Source organism: Polypterus senegalus, chromosome 14 (genome assembly GCF_016835505.1).
Source record: "Polypterus senegalus isolate Bchr_013 chromosome 14, ASM1683550v1, whole genome shotgun sequence".
In the NCBI taxonomy this organism is placed as follows: Eukaryota; Metazoa; Chordata; class Cladistia; order Polypteriformes; family Polypteridae; genus Polypterus; species Polypterus senegalus.
This window is the reverse complement of record NC_053167.1, coordinates 97,214,841-97,234,124: the sequence shown is the minus strand read 5'-3', so window position 1 is coordinate 97,234,124 and position 19,284 is coordinate 97,214,841. Positions and strand designations below refer to the sequence as shown.

The 19,284-nt window shown below is 38.6% G+C and overlaps 1 protein-coding gene across 8 annotated transcripts in view; it reads right to left on the bottom strand.

Moving 5' to 3' along the window:
- nexn (nexilin (F actin binding protein)) overlaps nucleotides 1-19,284 on the bottom strand; it is a 58,812-nt gene that overhangs the window by 13,422 nt on the left and 26,106 nt on the right. For 5 of the 8 annotated variants that reach the window (XM_039736049.1, XM_039736043.1, XM_039736051.1 and 2 more), the window contains 6 exons: nucleotides 19,155-19,236; nucleotides 18,915-19,063; nucleotides 8,676-8,876; nucleotides 5,554-5,730; nucleotides 2,699-2,887; nucleotides 1,054-1,248 (listed from right to left, as the gene is read on the bottom strand). In XM_039736049.1, coding sequence (XP_039591983.1) covers nucleotides 1,054-1,248; nucleotides 2,699-2,887; nucleotides 5,554-5,730; nucleotides 8,676-8,876; nucleotides 18,915-19,063; nucleotides 19,155-19,236 — 993 coding nt within the window. The remainder of the gene's footprint in view (nucleotides 1-1,053; nucleotides 1,249-2,698; nucleotides 2,888-5,553; nucleotides 5,731-8,675; nucleotides 8,877-18,914; nucleotides 19,064-19,154; nucleotides 19,237-19,284) is intronic. The other 3 variants (XM_039736046.1, XM_039736048.1, XM_039736050.1) reach the window with 2 other exon arrangements.

Here is a 19,284-nt window from a genome sequence, read left to right as displayed (position 1 = left end):
CAAAATATTTTGAATTTCAATTCCCTTAGGGAGTGTTTTGTTTAGCAAGATGCAGATCCTACCTTTTGAAGTGAAAGGCCGCATCGTAATCGAGCATGCAGGCGGAATGATTTGGATTCTCATGGGAGAAAACCTGATTTCAGATATAACCACAAGTTCTAAGGGGAGTTTCGCACCATTTGTCTGTGAGTTGGAAGTAAGTCATTCTGCAAAATGATGGCTCTAACCATTAAAGTAAATGAACAATGGAATTGCTGAAGAAGAGGTTTAGTAGCAGGACTGTCCAGGTCTAATTCCTGATATAAACCCTATAGAGGTATGATGGCAGTCAAAGATTGAATAGTGAAACAAAAAATTTCTCAAAATTCAACTCCATCAGTATAACTGATCAACTGTTCCATAATTTTAAGTAATGGTAGCTGGGGTTAAAATTTCTTAAGGGGAAGCTTTTCAAAATGTTAATTTTTTTTGCACGCTGTGCTTGATTAAGTGCAATAAGTGTGAGTTATCAAATTTGAGTTAGCCAGATCTACTCGTATCTTGACTATAACTTTAGGCCGAATTCATGAACCATGGTTTGCCAGTCAAATGAGAACTGATTACACAAAATTAAAAAGTAATGAAAGAACAGGGGTGGGAGAGTTAGCTGGTCATGTTAGAAGCAGTTAGTATTCAGCCCTTCTTGGTGTCGTAAATGTCAGCCAAAGCGTATTCATCCCTGTCATTTTAAAATTGACCACAGATAAAAATGTTTTTTTTTTTTATTCTGACAAAGTGCCACTATGTGTTTTATATTTAATAAATATGCAACATTAAAAAGTTAATTTATATGTAGATTTTAAATAGAAATGATTGTTTCCATGAAATTGTATCACTGTAACATTGCTTATTTGAAACATTGTTGTGTCATTCAACAAATAAGGTTGCTGCTTCCTTCACCTTTCCTAAATCTCGTTTTCTTAAAAGTGAACTTAAACTTCATCCCTCTGAGTGCAGCCCTTTTTTTTTTTTGCGATTTATTTAACCCAGGTTTTAAGCTACTGTGACACTCACCATACTTTTCCGCGCTTCTGCAAAGAACTTTTTCTCCTCTTCCAGCCTTTTCCTCGCTTCTTCCTCTGCTTTCTTTTGCTCTTCTTGCTGTCTCTGTCTTTCTAACTCCTCAAAGCTAATTGCAAGTTTACCTGGCTTGAGGTATTCTTTTGAGAGAATTGCTGCAAGAACTTCATCATCTTCATCTAATACCTGCTAGGAAAAGAAAACGGGACACCATAGGCAATGGCTATAAACAATTCACAGAAACGAGCGCAAAGACGTGAAAGTCTTGTAACAGATTAATAAATTATTGAGTAAAACTAAATTAGTAAGGAAATAATCCAAAAGATGGTGGTTGCCACCACTAACTCGAGTTTTCTCGGAGTGTTACAGTTGTATAAATTGTGGGGAAACAAGTGTGAATTATGAGCCAAATTGGCAGCAAAGAAAAAATGGTAGATGTCTGTCATTTTTGATGAAACTTGCTAACTGTAGTAATGATCACTGTAATGAATTTGAGAAAAGTGTGTAGCTTCAAAGAAATTACTTTTTCTTTTTTTTTCTATTGAAGGAGGAATGACGCATGAGCTGTAAGGGCTGGTTTATACTTCACGCTCAGAATGTTAACGTGCACGCATTGTGGCTGACACATCTTCCCAGTGCTCTTTTGACGCATCCTCTGAGCACATGAATGCTATAAGTTGCAGTAACAGTGAAAATTTGGGTGGCGTTTTGGTACGTGATGTCAGTGGCGTCGTTTTCTATCAACGTGTGATGGCAGGCTTGGAGTTCCAAGAGGTTAAGTGTGCGTGCTTCTTGTATAAGCAATAGAAGTGTTGCATATTCCCCATCGTAATGACACGATAAATTTAAAAGTCTCGCTTACCATCTTAGAATGCAAAGAATTTTTATTTTTAACATCTTTCTTCCCTCCACTCACAACACAGTGAAACCGGATGTTGTTTTTTTCACTGTGATGATTTGTCACACTGCCACCTGGTGGAATCCTCCAGATTTACTTAAAGTATGCACGCAAGTTCAGGGTGATTCAAAATTATGTTAACACTAATGGATTATTTTTATCTCGACCACACTTTTCCAGGTCGATGGGTAGGTCGTGGTGGACCATTGCCATGGCCTCCACATTCTTCTGATTTGACACCCTGTGAAGGAGCACATGTATAACAGAAAAGTTTGTGATATCAATGACCTGAAGGACAGAATCCTGTGGTATCATCTATTCCCCACAAAATGAGTGTCCGGGCTGTAAATGGTACTGTTGCTTGCTGGTTTTTGTGTGTTGAACATGATGGCGAACAGGTTGAGACATTCCCGTAAGTCCTCTTGCACATATGAAGTATGTTTTGTGAATAAATTGTTTCCACCATTCAAATGTTAACATAATTTTGACTTGCCCTTTATAGTCGGTGCATAGCAGCAGTAGCAACGTCCTGAAGCGCACACTTTGCTTAGCATTCAGTATATCCCCCAACCTAAGGCAACACCCGTACTACTTCTGCCATCCTACTGCCAAATAACTTAAACTTGATCATCTCTGCTGCTTACTATATTTGCCACCGAGTCTCAGCAATGAATGCAGTAGCTGCTCTCGGACAGATCCAAACACAATATTAATATATAAAATAAAGGAAATTGCACTGACCATGCTTTTTCTGGCTTCAGCAAAGGCTTTCCTTTCTTCTTCAATGCGCCTTTTAGCTTCTTCTTCAGCTTTCTTTTTCTCTTCCTCAATTCTTTGCCTTTCAAGCTCTTCAAAGCTTAGCTTTAGTTTTCCTGGACGGAACTCTTCTTTTGAAGGACTGGATTCCAAATCATCCTCATCTAAATTGTCCTGCAATGTAAAAAAAAAATCCTGTATTATTCCCTTTATTATGTACATCTGTGCAGTCCGATATTGGAACTATATAATTGTGTCAATAATGTTATTGACCTAATTATTCTCACAAATGTGAAATTATACACAAGGTGATCAGTTTTAATTTCATCCATATTTTCCCAAAAAGCCTAGTTTGCATGAGTGTCCCTGAGTATTTAATTTATATTAAAGTTATAAATTAGGGGCTTTTATAGCTGTGCTGCCCAAACAGTTAAAATAAAAGTGAATTCCTGAAAGAAATAGTGGAGCTCCTGTCCATCAACAGAGCCCCGTGTCACAAAAAGTGAGCACATCTGTCCATCCTTCTCAATTTCATGTGCAACTAGGACAACAAATGTTTTCTCATAAAACTGAATTGGAAATATAGCTGCTAATTGAAACATGAATTTAAAGTCAAAATTAACATTTATATAGAAAATTATGATGCACTGAATATTTTGTTTATCAAAGACAGTTCTAGCAGTGCAAAACTGATAATCGCCACCCTCAGACACTGGCAACGCTGCCTTTAGTAGAGGGAGTTACAACCAGACACTGCAGTTCTTGTTGAATTTGTCTCGGTGCTTTGGAGGATTTTTTTGATGTACTTCTCCATTTAGGGCAGCTGTAACAAAGTAACTACTGCAGGCCTTCAAGCATAAATTGTTGCTTTTTAGGTTATGCCTGACTTTTCAGAGTTTTAGTTCTGAATGTGTGTGTTGTAAATCCCCAAAGATCCAGCTCCATGTCAGCATTACTAACTGGACTACTAAGCTGATATTCTTTTGATAACAACAGTGATCCTTTCAGTAATGGCAAGTGATCCAGGCCCTGATGCCACAGTAACACATCAAGACATTTCCACCAGGGTTTCCTCTTCACACAAAGAACCACAGACACACAAAATAAATGACCAGGTAGTGTGCTGGAGAGTTAAAACTTTTGGGATCTCAACTTGACGTTACTTTGGACAATGTAGATCAGGGGTGCCCAATGTGTCGATCGTGATCGATTGGTAGATCGCAAAGGTGGTGCAGGTAGATCGCATTGCATTCAAAAAAATTTTTTTTAAAATGTTAGTCTATCATGTATCCTCCCTATGGCATTTGCCACTTGATTGACATACAGGGCGACCAGTCTGAGATCTGTTTTCTTCTAACACACTGGTCATCCCGCATGGATGATCAAACACGCGAGCTACTGAAAACTCCAGCTATCTAAGTGATCTAGTTAGCATTCCAATTTATATCGACTAAAGAAGGGATTTAAAAAAAAAATGTTTGGGGAGGGTATGGGCTGGATGTGGAATTGGAAGAGGATTTTTTTCTCTCAATGTCACAATCGAAGTGCGTTTGTCTGATCTGTCAATCTATCATTGCTATTCTAAAGAAAGAAAATGTGGAAAGGTACTTTTGAACTGTTCATAAAAACTATGAAACTGACTTACTTTTGAAATTCAAAAGCTCCTGATCTGAGAAAGAGAAAGGAGGGGGAACTAAAATCGCAGTTAATTGGACAGCTGTCATTTTTCATTCAGCTGAATTCAAAAGCTCCTTGACTGCATTATTGGCAACTCAAAATTGTACGCTCTACTTATTTATGCGAGTCAGCCTTTTCCCACATGAAGATTATTAAATCCAAATACTGTAGTGACCATAAATTTATTGAATTGTTATTGTGCCATAAAGGTTATTCAGTTATGCAAGGTTCTCCATGGCGACCCTTTCAACATATATTTTATGTATAAAGTATACTGCTGGGCATATATATATATATATATATATATATATATATATATATGGCCCTCTCCAGCATAACTATATATAGGGAGACACAGCAAAAATGACACGTTTGAAAGTAGGTAGATCATTTCGACCTGGTCATTTTAAAAGTAGCTCTAGTGCATCTGTTGTTAATTTCAAAAAGTGTGGGCACCCATAAGTTTCATTGACTTTATGATGTATAGGACGGACAAACTAATTGGGTTGAATGGCCTGTTCTTGTCACAACTTTTCTAATGGACTTGACTGTTGGTGTGAGCTTCTTGTGTTTCTCCCCACATAACCATATTTGACAGTTTTTTCCCCACAGAACACAATTAAGGAACATTTTAAACCTCAGACATTTCGGCAAACTTGAGGTAAGAAATCAATGCTACACTTACATGAGTTCCATTTTCCTTTTGGTGGACTTTACACTTACAGAGTTGAGAAGAAGAGTCCTAGGATCTCTAGATGTTGTTCTTTGTTTCTTTCTGATTTTACAAAAAAGTAATCGACCACAATATCATTTTTTTCTGCATTTGCCATTACATCTCGACTGTGGTTTGGTGGAATCCCCCTGAACCTTAGAATTGACTTTCTAATTCCATTTCATAGTGATGAATGTCCACATGTATGTTTTTTTTTCTGATGTTTTACTTGATGGCATTTAGAAATACAATCTAAGAAAAACATCTAACCAAATTCATTGTGAATATAATGCAAAAAATGAAACTGGGGCACACATTATTCATTACACTATATATATTGTATGCATTAAAGTATGAATAACTTTTTTTTATAATTAGGTTTTGCCTACTAGAGAAACAGCAGAATATTTAGAATTAAATGGGGTTTTTTTTTTTTGGTTTTTTTTTTTACCATTTGGAGTCTGGCCTCTTCAAAAGCTCGCTTTTCCTCATCAAGTCTTTTCTTGGCTTCCTCTTCAGTTTGCCTTTTTTGAAGTTCCTGTCTTTCCTTTTCTGCTTCCTCGAAAGTCATCTTCAGTTTTCCAGGAGTGATCGGCTCTTTGCATTCTTTAATAGGTGCATCCTCTTGCTAAATGAACAAAAACAATTTCTTCCATGGTTACTGATTAGAGAAAGAAATAGTTAAGTGTACTTACTTTATATTCAGCCATTAATTGTCAAACCCACTAATCCATTTCACGAGCGTGGAGAACTGGTTCCCGTCTCAGGTAATGCTGGGTTGAAGTTCAGCATAGGACATCTTCACACACCCCCACACACTTGTACGCGATGAATTTAGAGTTGCAGTTTAACTTAAGACACACAGGTTGGAATGTTGGAGTGTAACCATGTTGAGAAGACAAGCATTTTGCGGATTCCCCGCATGGAGTGCCTGTTCACAATGTACAAACCCAGAACTGTGTGTAGCAACACTAACCGCTTACTCACTGCGCTATGCATGAGCTTTATACTGTATGTGACATGGGGGTGCCTGTGGGTCGGGAATTGTCCCTTGCACCTTTTTAAAACATCATGCTTTTATCAATATTCACCCATATTATGACCCTTGGTTTTCTGTAAGACCCCATTAAATGTGTGTTTCATATGTAGATTGTATGTGTATATAATTTACACCTAGCATTTAAAATGTGGCTCCAGTATCCACTTGGGTTTATCTGCAAACTGGAAACTGGCGGCTCATTGTGACCCAACAATGAACACGGAAGAGGTGTTGACATATCACACTGCCGTGAAGAAGCGGAGTGTTTTAGCATGATGCCAAAGACTTTATGGTCTCAAGTAAGGAAGCTCAACTTCACACAAGCTATTGCTGCACTTTTGGGACTGGCCAACTTTCCTCGGTATGCCTGACTACTGTCACCTTTTCTTTTTGACTGAATGTAGAGAGAAAACGCATTTCCATTTGTGTTAAATGTGAATGCTATCCATTTCAACTCTGCAAGTATTGTGTGGCTGTGTGTCTTCTATCACCAGCGTGTGGTCAAGTGCTATCAGATTGTGGTGCATAATAATGCAGGTGTAAACTGATGTACTCTGCCTTAGCAACACATTTTTGCATGTGTCCATCCTGCCACTCTTACTTGAATTTATACACTGACATAAATTTTTTTTTTTTTAAACTTGGTTCTGATTTCAGTCCTGTGGCTGCTGGTAGATTTTCTCTAACGTGCAAGAAAGAAAAATCTGAGAGAAAGTGGGAAGACGACTTCAAGAGAGACATGAGATAGAATGCGACTGCAATGAGCAGTGAGACGACTGGGTGTAGAAAGTGTGGCGGTAGTTATTTTTTAATACTTTTAGGATCGGGGTGGGGTGGGGGGGTATATAAAGTGTTAGTCTTACAGAGGGATAAAAAATGAGTTTGACACCCCTGATGTACGTACGGTGTGCGTTTCGAGGCACAAACTTTCAACAAATCAATGAGTCAGGTTGGAAAATAACAAGGAAATTGATTAAAATGAATGAAGCAGTACATACAGCGTGAGGAAGATCTTGTTAATTTTAAACTTGTGCCCTTTTTATTTGTTGTATAACTAAAAGGCATACTTGACTTATTACTGATTAAAGACTGTTTGCCTGATGTGTTTAATCCTATTGCTGGACGGCATCTCCTACAGGGCAGAAACCAACCCAGGACAGCCCGAGTATTTTCACACACTCACACACTCACTCTTGGTACTGGCCATTCTAGGATTATCACTTACTCTGACATGTGTGACTTTGGAATGCTGAAGTCCCGACGGTGACCAAGTTGTGTTTTAAACCAGCTCTTTTCGGACTGGGAGTCAGAAGTGCTAATGAGTAAAGCAGCGTGCCACCTTTCCAATCCTGCCATAAACTATATTTAATGTAGAAGCCGTCTTTTGTATGTTTCAAACCCAGGAGTCCAGAGTAACATAGGTGGTTCTGTCCCAGGTGTGGCTATGCACTTGTTGCTGCTGAGAGAGAAGATGATTCTCCTTGTCTCTTTAAATGGGGGCATACAGAAAATAGATTGTGAAATGAATTGGTATTTGATATTGCCTATTTAGATAATTTATGGTAGTTGAAAAAGTTAATGAAGTAATAGGCTGTACTATAAAACCTATTCAGTATGGTAGCATTTGATATCCTCCTTATCCCAATACTAAAAGCTAGAGCAGAGCATCATGCCCTGCTTTGGCAGGCTAACAGAATGAATCCTGTGTGTGGACTGGTGCCCTGTCCAGGGATTGTCCAAGCTTTGTGCCCAGTGATTGGTATAATAGGCTTCAGCAGCCCCAGAACTCGGCCATGGATAAGGTGGTTAGGAAGATGGATGAATATTCTAACGGAGAAAGCTCCTTGGTAACCTGAGGGTTTTCATAATTCTAAAAAGGAGTCAACAGAGACAACTCAACAGAATATTTTCAGTTAACGATTGAATCTCAAACTGGAAGTCTCTGATCAAGATTAGGCCGTGTATTTAAGATACAAACCAGGAAGCACTTCTTTACACAAAAGCACGTGGGAATTGTTGAAGTAATTATTAAGTCAAGAGGTTGAATGGACACTCTGACGACTTATAAATAATGTTTGAATGCAGCATTGTGAAAACTTGGCTATCCGCTAACCAAACGAGGGTGCCTTTCTCTTCATTAATAACCTTGGATGGTCTGAGCAGGTTCGTACTGCCTTATAGATAGATACTTTATTAATCCTAAGATTAAACTTCTTTCTTTGTAAAACTGACCTTGATTAGTGAGCTGTGAAAAGCCCCTAATGATTAAAGTGTCCCCAGACAGCCGCCTCTCGTTTACATCAGCAGGCCGCACTGTGTTCGTGTCGCCGCAGTTTGAAGTCTGTCTTGATAAAGTCAGTCTACTGAATGCTGATTAACTCGTGGTGACGTGAAGCACATGGCTCACAAAAGCAGAGTGATGCATGGGCTCGGTGGTGATTTTTCTACTCTACAGGCTTGCTTAGCAGTTGTTAACTTCAGTTCCCCAGAGCACACCTTGTTGTTAACCGCTTAATGTCTTGCAGTAGTCTTACCAACATAGTTGATGATTGGCGCTTTGCCTCACGGAAGGATCGCCGGTGGTTTTCGTATCTCTTTTTTTTCTCTTCTTCAGTTTTCTTCTTCTCATCCTCCTCCCTGACTTTTTCTAGTTCCTCAAAGTTGAGTTTAATTTTGCCTGGATTTTTGGCCGCTTTTGATGGGGTTTCTTCAACAACACTTGTATCTTCAACTTCCTTTTGGTTTGATCGATTTTTAATGAACATGCAGAAAAAGAATACAGCATATAGGGAAACATGTAATTTAATTACACAGAATAAGAAGAGAGAATATTTATTTTGTTGTAAATGACTCCTAAAACCCCTCACTTATACAAGTGGCATCAGCCCTACAGGCCAGCAGGAGCAAACGATAAAGGAATTACTTGGGCAAGCTTATTAATAGATGGCTGCTAAGAAATTGACTTGGCATGTTGGTAGAAATTTGCCATTGCAGGCTATAAGTTAGAGTGGCATTGCCCACATTTCCTTGATGTGGCTCACAAGTCTTTTACTTAAGTTGTAGCTGTAAGTCACTCTTTCACTGACACTTCAACTTAACTGTAAGTTCTTCTCACAGGGCTTCCCTTTTGAAAGTGATTTCTGGGCCTTGTTTGAGAAGTTTGATTAATCACAGGCAGAATAAATCCTGAGATGTCTCAGTATTGCACCTTTAACCCCAGAGTCAGAACGTTCTCCCACCTCTAATGGACAAAACATCGACCAAAAGGTTAGGCTTATTTGCATCCAAGAAGTCAATGGGAAAATGTCCAACTCCTCCTTTACAACCCAATGCAAGTATTAGATCTGTGCTTACTGCCAGGCTTTAAGTTCTGCTATGCAGCAGGACCTCTCTTGAGTAGGTTTTGGCCAAAGCAAAGGCTAGCAGGTATCGGATAACTAAGAGCTAGACTTTAGGTGCAGAAGACCATTCTTAATGGAGTAAAGCAAAGATACTACATTGGGCCCAACTCTGCTAAATGATGCCAAGGTGTACAAGCCAGGGACCATGTGTAAACCAATTTGTTTATCTTGCTGGATAAGAGAACCGACTTATCACTGACTGCCCAACAGATGTCATTTTTATGTTGGCAACAGAGGACCACTACATATGAAACATCAAAAGACTGACCCAGCGGTAAAGCCAGCAACCAGAGCAAAACAAGGAAGGAGAAAAGGACTCAAGACAACGAAGGGCAAAAGCACATGTCCCGGAGAACACTGACCACCAAGGAATCAAGACAAAGCATCGACTCCACCTGCAGACAGTAAGAATCAAACAGACAAGTACACTTCATGTCTTGTTTCTGACACTATTATCCGTAACCTTGTGGTTAGGGAGAAACCAGGTTAAGTATTCACACATGATTTCTCGTTTTTGCTGTTGCCTAAACTGAAGGTAATAACGTATGTGTGGTGCTTTCGCAAGTCATTCTACCACTTTAGACAAAACATTATCGTACCTCCCCTCTTGAAATTGCAACGTCTCGACCAATAGGCAATAAGATATAAAAGGTGTGTGCGGTCCAGTATCTGTATGTAGATTCACACAAGGTATTGTAGCACTATGCCACTTCCACTTTGAATACTACTTAGGTTGGTTATATCGCAATCATGGTGGGCAACTTGAGCCCTGCAAGTTTTCTGAAGCTTTACTGGCTGGTCAATACTCCAGTACAAATCCTTCGACAAAGACACCCTATCTCCCTGACATGTCAACAGGGGGAAAAAAATTACACAAACAGCTAAAAATGCATTATTATGTTAATAAATAGTATTACATTAATTAAGCATAGTGTACACACTGGAACTTCATGTGCAACTTCTATTTTAATGTTCTGTTCAAGTCCTTATTCTAGACTGTCTTGTGTCCTCTTGCTGCAGGGATCATTCATAATGTCCTCACATTTTTTTAATGTTAGCTGCTGCTCAGTATCTTCTTTCAACAAGAGACCGCTTTTACCGCTGTGCTTAGAGCAGAACTGTGTTTGTCTGCTGTTACTTGAAGCAAATTAAAAGTATTTAGTGGAATCCGTGGCTTCATCACTTCACAGTAACAGTATCACCCTTGGTAACTGAGGTTACATTCACACTATTATATGTTCATTTAGAGAAGGTGTTTTTAAACAAAAGTCATCTCCATTCAAACTAACATTTTCACATTCTTTATAAAAGTATCTCTGACCAGATTAGTGTTGGATTTCAGTATCAATGCCAACTTATAAACCTCAGTATCGGTACCAAAACAGTTCTGAAGCAGATAACTCTTAAGACCTCTGTCTTATTCCTGTCTCCCTGGTGTGCCACACTGTCTCGCTGCAGAACGCACCGCTGCCCTCTTGATAGTCATGAAGTACCAATCGTATTAAAGTAATAATGAGGGGCATCCCTTGTGAAGTTGCAATTGCATCAAAATGCATGGCTTTGTTTCATGAAGTCAACAAAATGGATGTTTTTTCATGACTGCTATAGATATTGAGAGAAAAGCTGGAGTTTACTACCAGTACTTAAAATCTTGAAATGCTGGTACCATTATTGTTTTGAAATTTGTTTTTTTGTTTTTGGTTCTTTTCCAGCACCGGTATATCGCTTAACCCTAGTCTAAATTAAAACAGCCAAAGCTTGATTGCTGTAGACTTTGTAGACTAATGTTGGAAAAACCCCTGATGGGACTTTAACGCTGTCTGCCATGGGATTTACCACTGAACTGTAGCAATCGGTAAATATTTTCTTTTTACAAATGTATGCAGCATTCAAACTATAAAAATATAATTTAGGTGTACAGTTAAGGAACAGAAGGATCCTGGAAAGTAACAGGTGGCGCAGTGGTAGTGCTGCTGCTTTGCAGTAAGGAGACTGTGGAAGATTGTGGGTTCGCTTCCTGGCTCCTCCCTGTGTGGATAGCGCTTTGAGTACTGAGGAAAGCACTATATAAATGTAATGAATTATTATTATAACTCTTGTGTGTTCACCATATTGGTATATACTTTTCTTTCATGAAGCAGAGAAAGAGATATTTTAATGAGCAGGATCCAATCAATGAAGGGCCATATAATGAGCACAAACCAATCAGAGTGTGATTAGAGGCTATGTTAAAAATCAACAAAAACTGCTTGTTCACCATCCATATTCTACCACTCCAAAGAGTTTTCAGAGGTTAAAAATCCCTGTAGTGGTGTGGATGAAAGGCAAAAATGGAGACTAATGGATGCTCTTTTATAATTCATAGGAATATAGTTTTGCTTGCTTTACTTCACTGTCTATAGTTGAACATTTGGCCACCCTTAGGCTAAATGTCAATTTATTTATATAGCACATTTAAAACAACATAGTAATGTTGCGGCCAAAGTGCTTTACAATAATAGAATAAAAGAAAAATAAAAACAATAAACAATAAAACATAAATAGTAATAGAATATATGAACATAAAATAAGATAGATAATAAATAGGAATAATGTTATATGATCACAAAGAGGAAAACCATCAGTATTACTGAAGGTCACTGAATGCAAGTGAAAAGAAGTGAGTTTTTAATCTTCTTTTGAACTTTTCAATTGTAGACGACTCCTTAATATGATGAGGTAGAGAGTTCCACAGGTGAGGGGCAGCAGCTGCAAAGACCCTGTCCCCCTTGGTTTTACATTCAGTGCTGCTCTAGGCAACTGAATTATTTGCCAGTATGGATGTGCTGGTTCTGCTTTTGTGAACGATGAGCATTTAGTTGTTATTAACTCTTTCAGGGCTGATGTCGACTTTTGTCAAAAGGAGGTGTTGACGATGGCAATCAGCTGTAAACTGTGACAAAACGAACCGTTATGTTTTAGTTGGACTCTTGTTGCAAGAAGGAAAGTTAGCTTCATTGGTTTGACCGAGATTTCCTGCACTTCTGTGAATAGTTAGGCAAAAATGGCACTGAGAGATCAAAGCGAATGCGTAAAGTAAAATACACCGTGGATGAAGTTTTGCCTGTTATCTCTGAACTGGACTATGACTTGATTTTGATACAAGTGATCAAAAACGAATGAGAGGTTCCAGCTTCAGCTGACTGGTCCCCAGCTAATCGTGGTGCTAAACAGGTTCACATAGCTGACACGACTACAGCACTGTTCCCTAGGAGGACTGCCACTTAACAATAGTAAAAGTTAAAACCAGATTGCAATGCACTGCAATCGCTGCTGCTGCTGCCGCCCCAGCCACACGAAGACAGCATTGGCAGCAAGCCTGCCGCACATTCTTGGCAAACTGGCAGCCACAGCCTGCAGCAACAGACGTTTATGTCGATTTCTGTGTGAAACCATTGCTTTTCAGAAACTATGTTTTTGGAAAAATATTCAGCCCTCAAAGAGTTAAGATAATAAGAATACTAATGTAGCCTTTTAGTAAATCAGTGCAGCTTCAGTCACACAGTACCTTGAAACACTGTGTGGCTTAAACACACACAAACACTCAATGAGGTGCCAGAAGGGGTTGGGTCGGCAAGAAACGTATCGCGATAAAGTCTGAGCCACCTCACTGACTGAAACACCAGGACTGTGACAAGCTACTTATGAATTAATATTACTTCTTGGGGTACATTTTTAGATACAAATTAAAAAAAATCTAATTCACAAGTGTTACTGTATGTTTTTTTTTCTATAGGAGAGAAAAAGGTCAAACCAAGCAAACACAGATTTATGTTTTGTGTTATTGTCTTGTGTCTGTATATTGTTACACGTATTCATCTTCTGTTACCTTTTAGTTTTAAATAAACGTTTTTTAGTGTAGGACGTCCATTTCAGTTATTTGCTTAAAAATAATCACTACATCCAAACCACAAGCAGACAAAGTAGAAGTTAAATCTGTGTAGAGTTTTGCTCATTTATAAACTTTGCTCCCAAATTAAACAGACGTCCTTATAGTTCCGAAGTGCTGGCTGGAGCTTGAAACAGAGATCTCCCACAAAACAAAATGTGAAACCAAGCACGAAAAATTGGTGAGATGGGACCATGGTAGACCTTCTGAAATAAACAGAAGCATGTCCTGCAGTCTAGTAGTTGTTATTATAGAGCTTAGGTGTAAATACTCAATAAAAAGAAAAATCAGGTTAGAAACGGCATTCGGCCTCATCAGTAAGAAGGATGCTGCTAGGAAGAAGAGGAAGGCCTAAGAAGAGGTTTATGGATGTGGTGAGAGAGGACATGCAGGTGATGGTGTAACAGAACAAGATGCAGAGGACAGAAAGATATGGAAGATGACGATCTGCTGTGGCGACCCCTAACAGGAGCAGCTGAAAGAAGAAGTAGTAGTAATCATTTTATATAGTGTATTAAATTGTGATAACCTTCCACAAGATCAAAGTTATTTGACTTGATGAGGATGTCACTGTGAGCTCCGCACGACGGGTTTTGCTGTCAGGGTTCAGCGAGAGTCTCTGTATATTTTTGTGTGAGTGTGTGTGTGTGTTTTCACTTACTATTCTGTCAAATTCAGCAAATTTACACGGCAGCCTCAATATCTGGAGTTTCCCCATTGGGGTGACCCTCATGAACTAGGAACTCCAAAACTAGTTGGATGGCACTTGCATAGTCATCATTTGACTCAAGTATTTGTTTTCTTTTATGAACTATACAGAAATGTCCTTCCTTTCAACTAGTTTGTCTTGTGTACAGAGACATGTGAGCCACGTTATCAGTGAGTAAATACCATCCAGTCAGCATCTGAGCGCATTTGTAGGCTCATCTCTGGCCAGCGGAACAGGTGGGAGTAACATGGTGTTAAACAGTAGCCCAGGGAGCACACATTAAATGCAATAAATAAACTAATTAATCAACAACACCATCATTGAAGATAATTAACACTTTTCTGTCCTACTGTCATCTGAAAGTTTTTGTTCTTCTACAGAACTGGCTTCAGTCAATTCCATTCCATGTCGCCAAGATGTACGTTGTATACCCGGGGCTTCATCCACGATATGTGCCTGTGTGTCGGTCAAGTGCTGTCTTCGTTTAATAAAGCCATTTTTTTCATATATCCTGACAAAATTCAAACAGTTTTGGGTTTTGATTGTTAGATTGCCTGTCGTTTTCATGTTTCTTATGAGTGTCAGTTTGCTTTTGACAGTGATGCTCGAGTGATTACTCATAACTGGGTATTGTGTACCATATTTTTAAACATAAACTGCAGCAAAACAAAACAGTTGGTTTCCTTCCTCTTCCTCTGCAAAAATGGAAAATAGTTGTGAGATATTCTTTTGCTATTTTAATTGCTTTGAAATCTTCATTTGTGGAGACTTGTGTCACACTCACCTGCGCATAAATCCTTGTGTGACACGAGTGTGTCTTGTTGTGTACGTTCTTGGCGGTTGATGTTTTAAGGGCTTCAATTTGAATGAGAAGTTGTGACAGTACATTTTTTTTAGTTAAATATTAAAAAAATATATTTTTAAATTAATAAAGTAGGAAAAATATTATTGTTCCTTTGAGGCCAAATAGAGGCAGAAGGAAATAAAAGGCTTTTGTTATTGGAAGTTGTTTCCCAGTTACAGTGGGAGTTCAGAAATAAATGATTTGCACATAGTATGACGATGTGTCCAGTTGCTACTTCTGGGGTGAAACAGACAGAAAGGACCAACATGGTAACTAAAAGTTGAGCTTCATTTTGATAACCAAAATCCAGTCCTAAGTTTCAACAAAGCCAAGAACTGTAATCAAAAAAACAATTTCAGAAAAACAAAGCAAGAATTCCTTAATCAAACTTGAAGCACAAAGCAATGAGAAGTCTTTTGTTTTCTCAGGTAGCAGGAAGTGAGTAGCACTGCCCTTTATACCGTTGGCCTGATGACATCACAGGTTGTGACCGCCAATAATCCCATAGTGATAACCACCCTAGCAACAGTACACAAAGAACTTAGAAAATGGACGCTCCCTTGAAAAGCAAGGTGGCTTTGAAAACGATGCAAACTGAAATCAACTTTGCCAAATATTACTCACACATGAATGACATGTTCAGAACTGATTTCTTCAATATTCAAAACTCCTAATGAGGAAAAAGACAAATTTGAAGAAACTAAATATGAAACCTAATTATGACACCAATCAGCTGTGTGTGACAAATATTTTCACTTGCATCTTTATCACAGTTAAGTAAGGTACTTTATGAATGGTAGTGAGATGGCTCGTCACTTATTAAAATGCTCAGATAAGAGAACCAAGGTGTCATGTGTAAAGGACATGGTTAGGCTTGTCTGCCCAACCTGCCGTCCTTTTTCTGTTTCAGGTCCATGGAGCCAGTGCTTAACCAGCTTTGTTGGAGTGCATCTCCATTACAGGCTTCCTCATTTAGAACATTAGAACACTCTAGACAAGAAAAGGCCATTCAGCCCAACAAAGCTCGCCAGTCCTATCCACATATTTCTTCCAAAAAAAACACCAAGTCGAGTTTTGAAAGTCCCTAACATCTTACTGTCTACCACACTACTTGGTAGCTTATTCCAAGTGTCTATCGTTCTTTGAGGACATTCCGTTAGTCTGATTTGCACGTTTTTGAAAAGTAGAAAGAAAACACATGTAGTCCTGGGGAGAACAAGTACAAGTAACCTCCACACCGTCTGCGGCAGCTGAAATAGTAGCAGGTAGAAACAGGGGCACTTAAATGATGTGGGCATCTTTTTGTACCTTTAACTAGTGTGCTACGCTGATCATGTCAGCTTTGCATGTTTGTTCCAAAATAAAATTTACAAAAATTCTACATTTGCTTAGACATTTGTGTGTCATGGTCACGGTACCTAATGACACTTTGATATCTACAATAAGTCTGTGGCCACACAGAACTGTAAAGATGAAGCTAATAGGTCTACTGATATAACATATTATTGCTGAATGCTTAATAGCAAAAAGTCAAGTTTATGATGCTTGTTGGGTTTTTGAAGGCAAATGATGGTTATTTTGACAATAACTAAAAGGTGACAAATGCAGTGAATGTATATAGGATGCATATTTCGTTTTATTATATTTTACAGAGGACTCTAGAAGAGCCCATTAACATTACTGCTTATGGGACATAACTTGAAAACTAAACAACACTGATTTTTTTTTTTTTTTTAACAGGAATTCTGAAATAATGGGTAGATCTTAATTTCCAAACTTCATTTTCCAAACGTAACCTTAAAATGGGGGGACAAAAATGAAATAATTTGTCTTTTCCGTTCAATGTTACTTTTCCGTGTTAATAAGTAACTCCTGTTGTCAGTGTGCTGCTCAGTCTCGCAACAGTAAATGTCAGAAATCTCAAAAAGTGACTTGTTGACAATTCTATGTGGAATTGCTCCACTGTAATAATATTTGAATTTAGATTTTGTTATTGTTTTTAAGCAATATTTATTTTTCAATTGCTAAAACTGTTAGTGAATAAGTTTAGTTTGTGCCCTTGGCAGGTTGAGCTAATCCACAATGATCATGTAATTCTTAATTAAACCCAAACTAGAATTACCCTAAGCCTATAAAAGCCCCCTGATTGTAGTTACAGTAAAGTAAATCCTCGCTTCCTTATCAGAAGTTAAATTCAGGCTCTGCTGTTGGCACACACTTACTAGAATTGGCTCAGACATCATGTGAAAGGAGTTGCCCCTAACTATGACTTTTTATTTAAGCGAGTGATGTGTTGGCTTTCTCACTCGATCACTGAGACTTATTGAGCATCAAGTGCCACTCGGGATATGTTTACACACAATTTGTACTGTAGGCACAACTTTCCACTTTGATGGCACATCGTTTCCCCAGAAAGGCCTATTAGACATTTTACTGCTTCCAGGTTCCTCACATGATTCTTTGTGTGCTTTGAGCATGAACTGGTTTACTACATGGTGCTCTGTGTTTTCTGCCCATGCTTTAAATGAGTCTTATTTGAGCAAACGCATTAAATGCAAGGTGTATCTTTTTTTGGGATGGCTCCATTGTGGTCAGAAGAAAAGTTAAGACTACTTGCATGTATAATGTACATCTATGGGTCTACCACTCTTAAGTAATAACTTTACGGCCATGCTACTTTCTGTGTATTATACGGTGAGCCAACTCATTGTACAGTGGAACCTCGTGTCACGACCGTAATTCTTTCCAAAACTCTGGTCGCAACCCGATTTGGTCGTGACCCGAAGTAATTCCCCCATAGGACTGTATGTAAATACAATTAATCCGTTCCAGACCGTACAAGCTGTATGTAAGTATATTTTTTTAAAAGATTTTTAAGCACAAAAATAGTTAATTATACCATAGAATGCACAGTGTAATAGTACACTAAATGTAAAAACATTGAATAACACTGAGAAAACCTTGAAACAGAGAAAACTAACATTGCAAGAGTTGATGCTATAGCCTTACGAACCACTCACTGCAAACACTTTTTTTAATGAGTTTTAAGCACAGGGAAAGAAATTAACATTTGAAAAGTCCGTAATTTCTACAAAAACTAACCATAACCAACCAAGAAAACTAATCTTGCATGAGTCGAGTTCTGGCATGAAGGAAGTGAGGAGGAACTGGGTGGAGAGGAGATTACAGTTTTGAGGTAAAGTCTGTGACGATGCGGGTTTGCTGCATGCTCCCATTTTGCTTCCGGGAGCCCTTAAACCCGTCACCGTCGGTAATGTTAATGATGTGCATGACAGTGAGGCACTACAATGGAGCAATTGGATGGTGCAAAAAGTGGCAAGTGTTTTTATTAAAATCAACAAAATAACAATCAAAAACAAAGTCCAAATTAAATAAAGTGCAGTGCTTTCAGAATCCTTCAATAAATAAATGAGCCCATAAAAACAGAAGTGAAATGGAGGTTAAAATCCAATAGAAAAAAGTCTTCATTAAATACAAGATTAAAACAATGCTCGAAGCAGTCTCTTTAAAACAAGCCTTTAACATGCTTTAACTGCCTTCTTGCTCTCTCTTTAACTCACTCTCTCTCTTTCTCACTCTCTCGCTCACTTGCTGCACAGGAAGAGACTGAACGCATGCGGAAATCATCGGCGCGTAAGAACCGAAAGGGAAACTGGCTTGTTCGTCACCCGAGTGTGTGGTCGTGAACAGATGCAAAAGTTTTTGGCAAACTTTTTGGTCATAACCCGATTTGTACATGTTTCGAGACTTCATGATCTGAGATTCCGCTGTACTTTGTTTTTTCAAATGTGGCACTTTCCACAACTTAATGCCTTGCACATTTTTACTTTCCTTGCATATATGAGTGAGTTATACAGTAACCAGACGTACCTCCTCTGCCTTCTTTGCCAGCTCCCGCTGAATCTTCTTCTTTTCCACCAAGTCCTGCGTGAGCCGGCGCTTTCTTTCCTCTTCTGTTCTTTTTCTTTCTTCTTCTTTTCTTTGCTTCTCCATCTCTGCAAATTTGCCTTTCACACTCCCTGCAGTCAAGGAGGGATAAGTGAGACCTGTCCAGTTATATGCTTGTGGTATTACAGAAATTGTAACTCACGTGGCATTTTATTTATTTACCTGTTATCTTCGGCACGTAAGATTTATCTTGTTTTGATGGCTTAGTGTCTTCCTCCTCGTCTGAAGCGAGTAATTCTTTAAGCTGCATGGGAAACAACATGCATAAGAGATCTCCGCAGTCATTATTTTT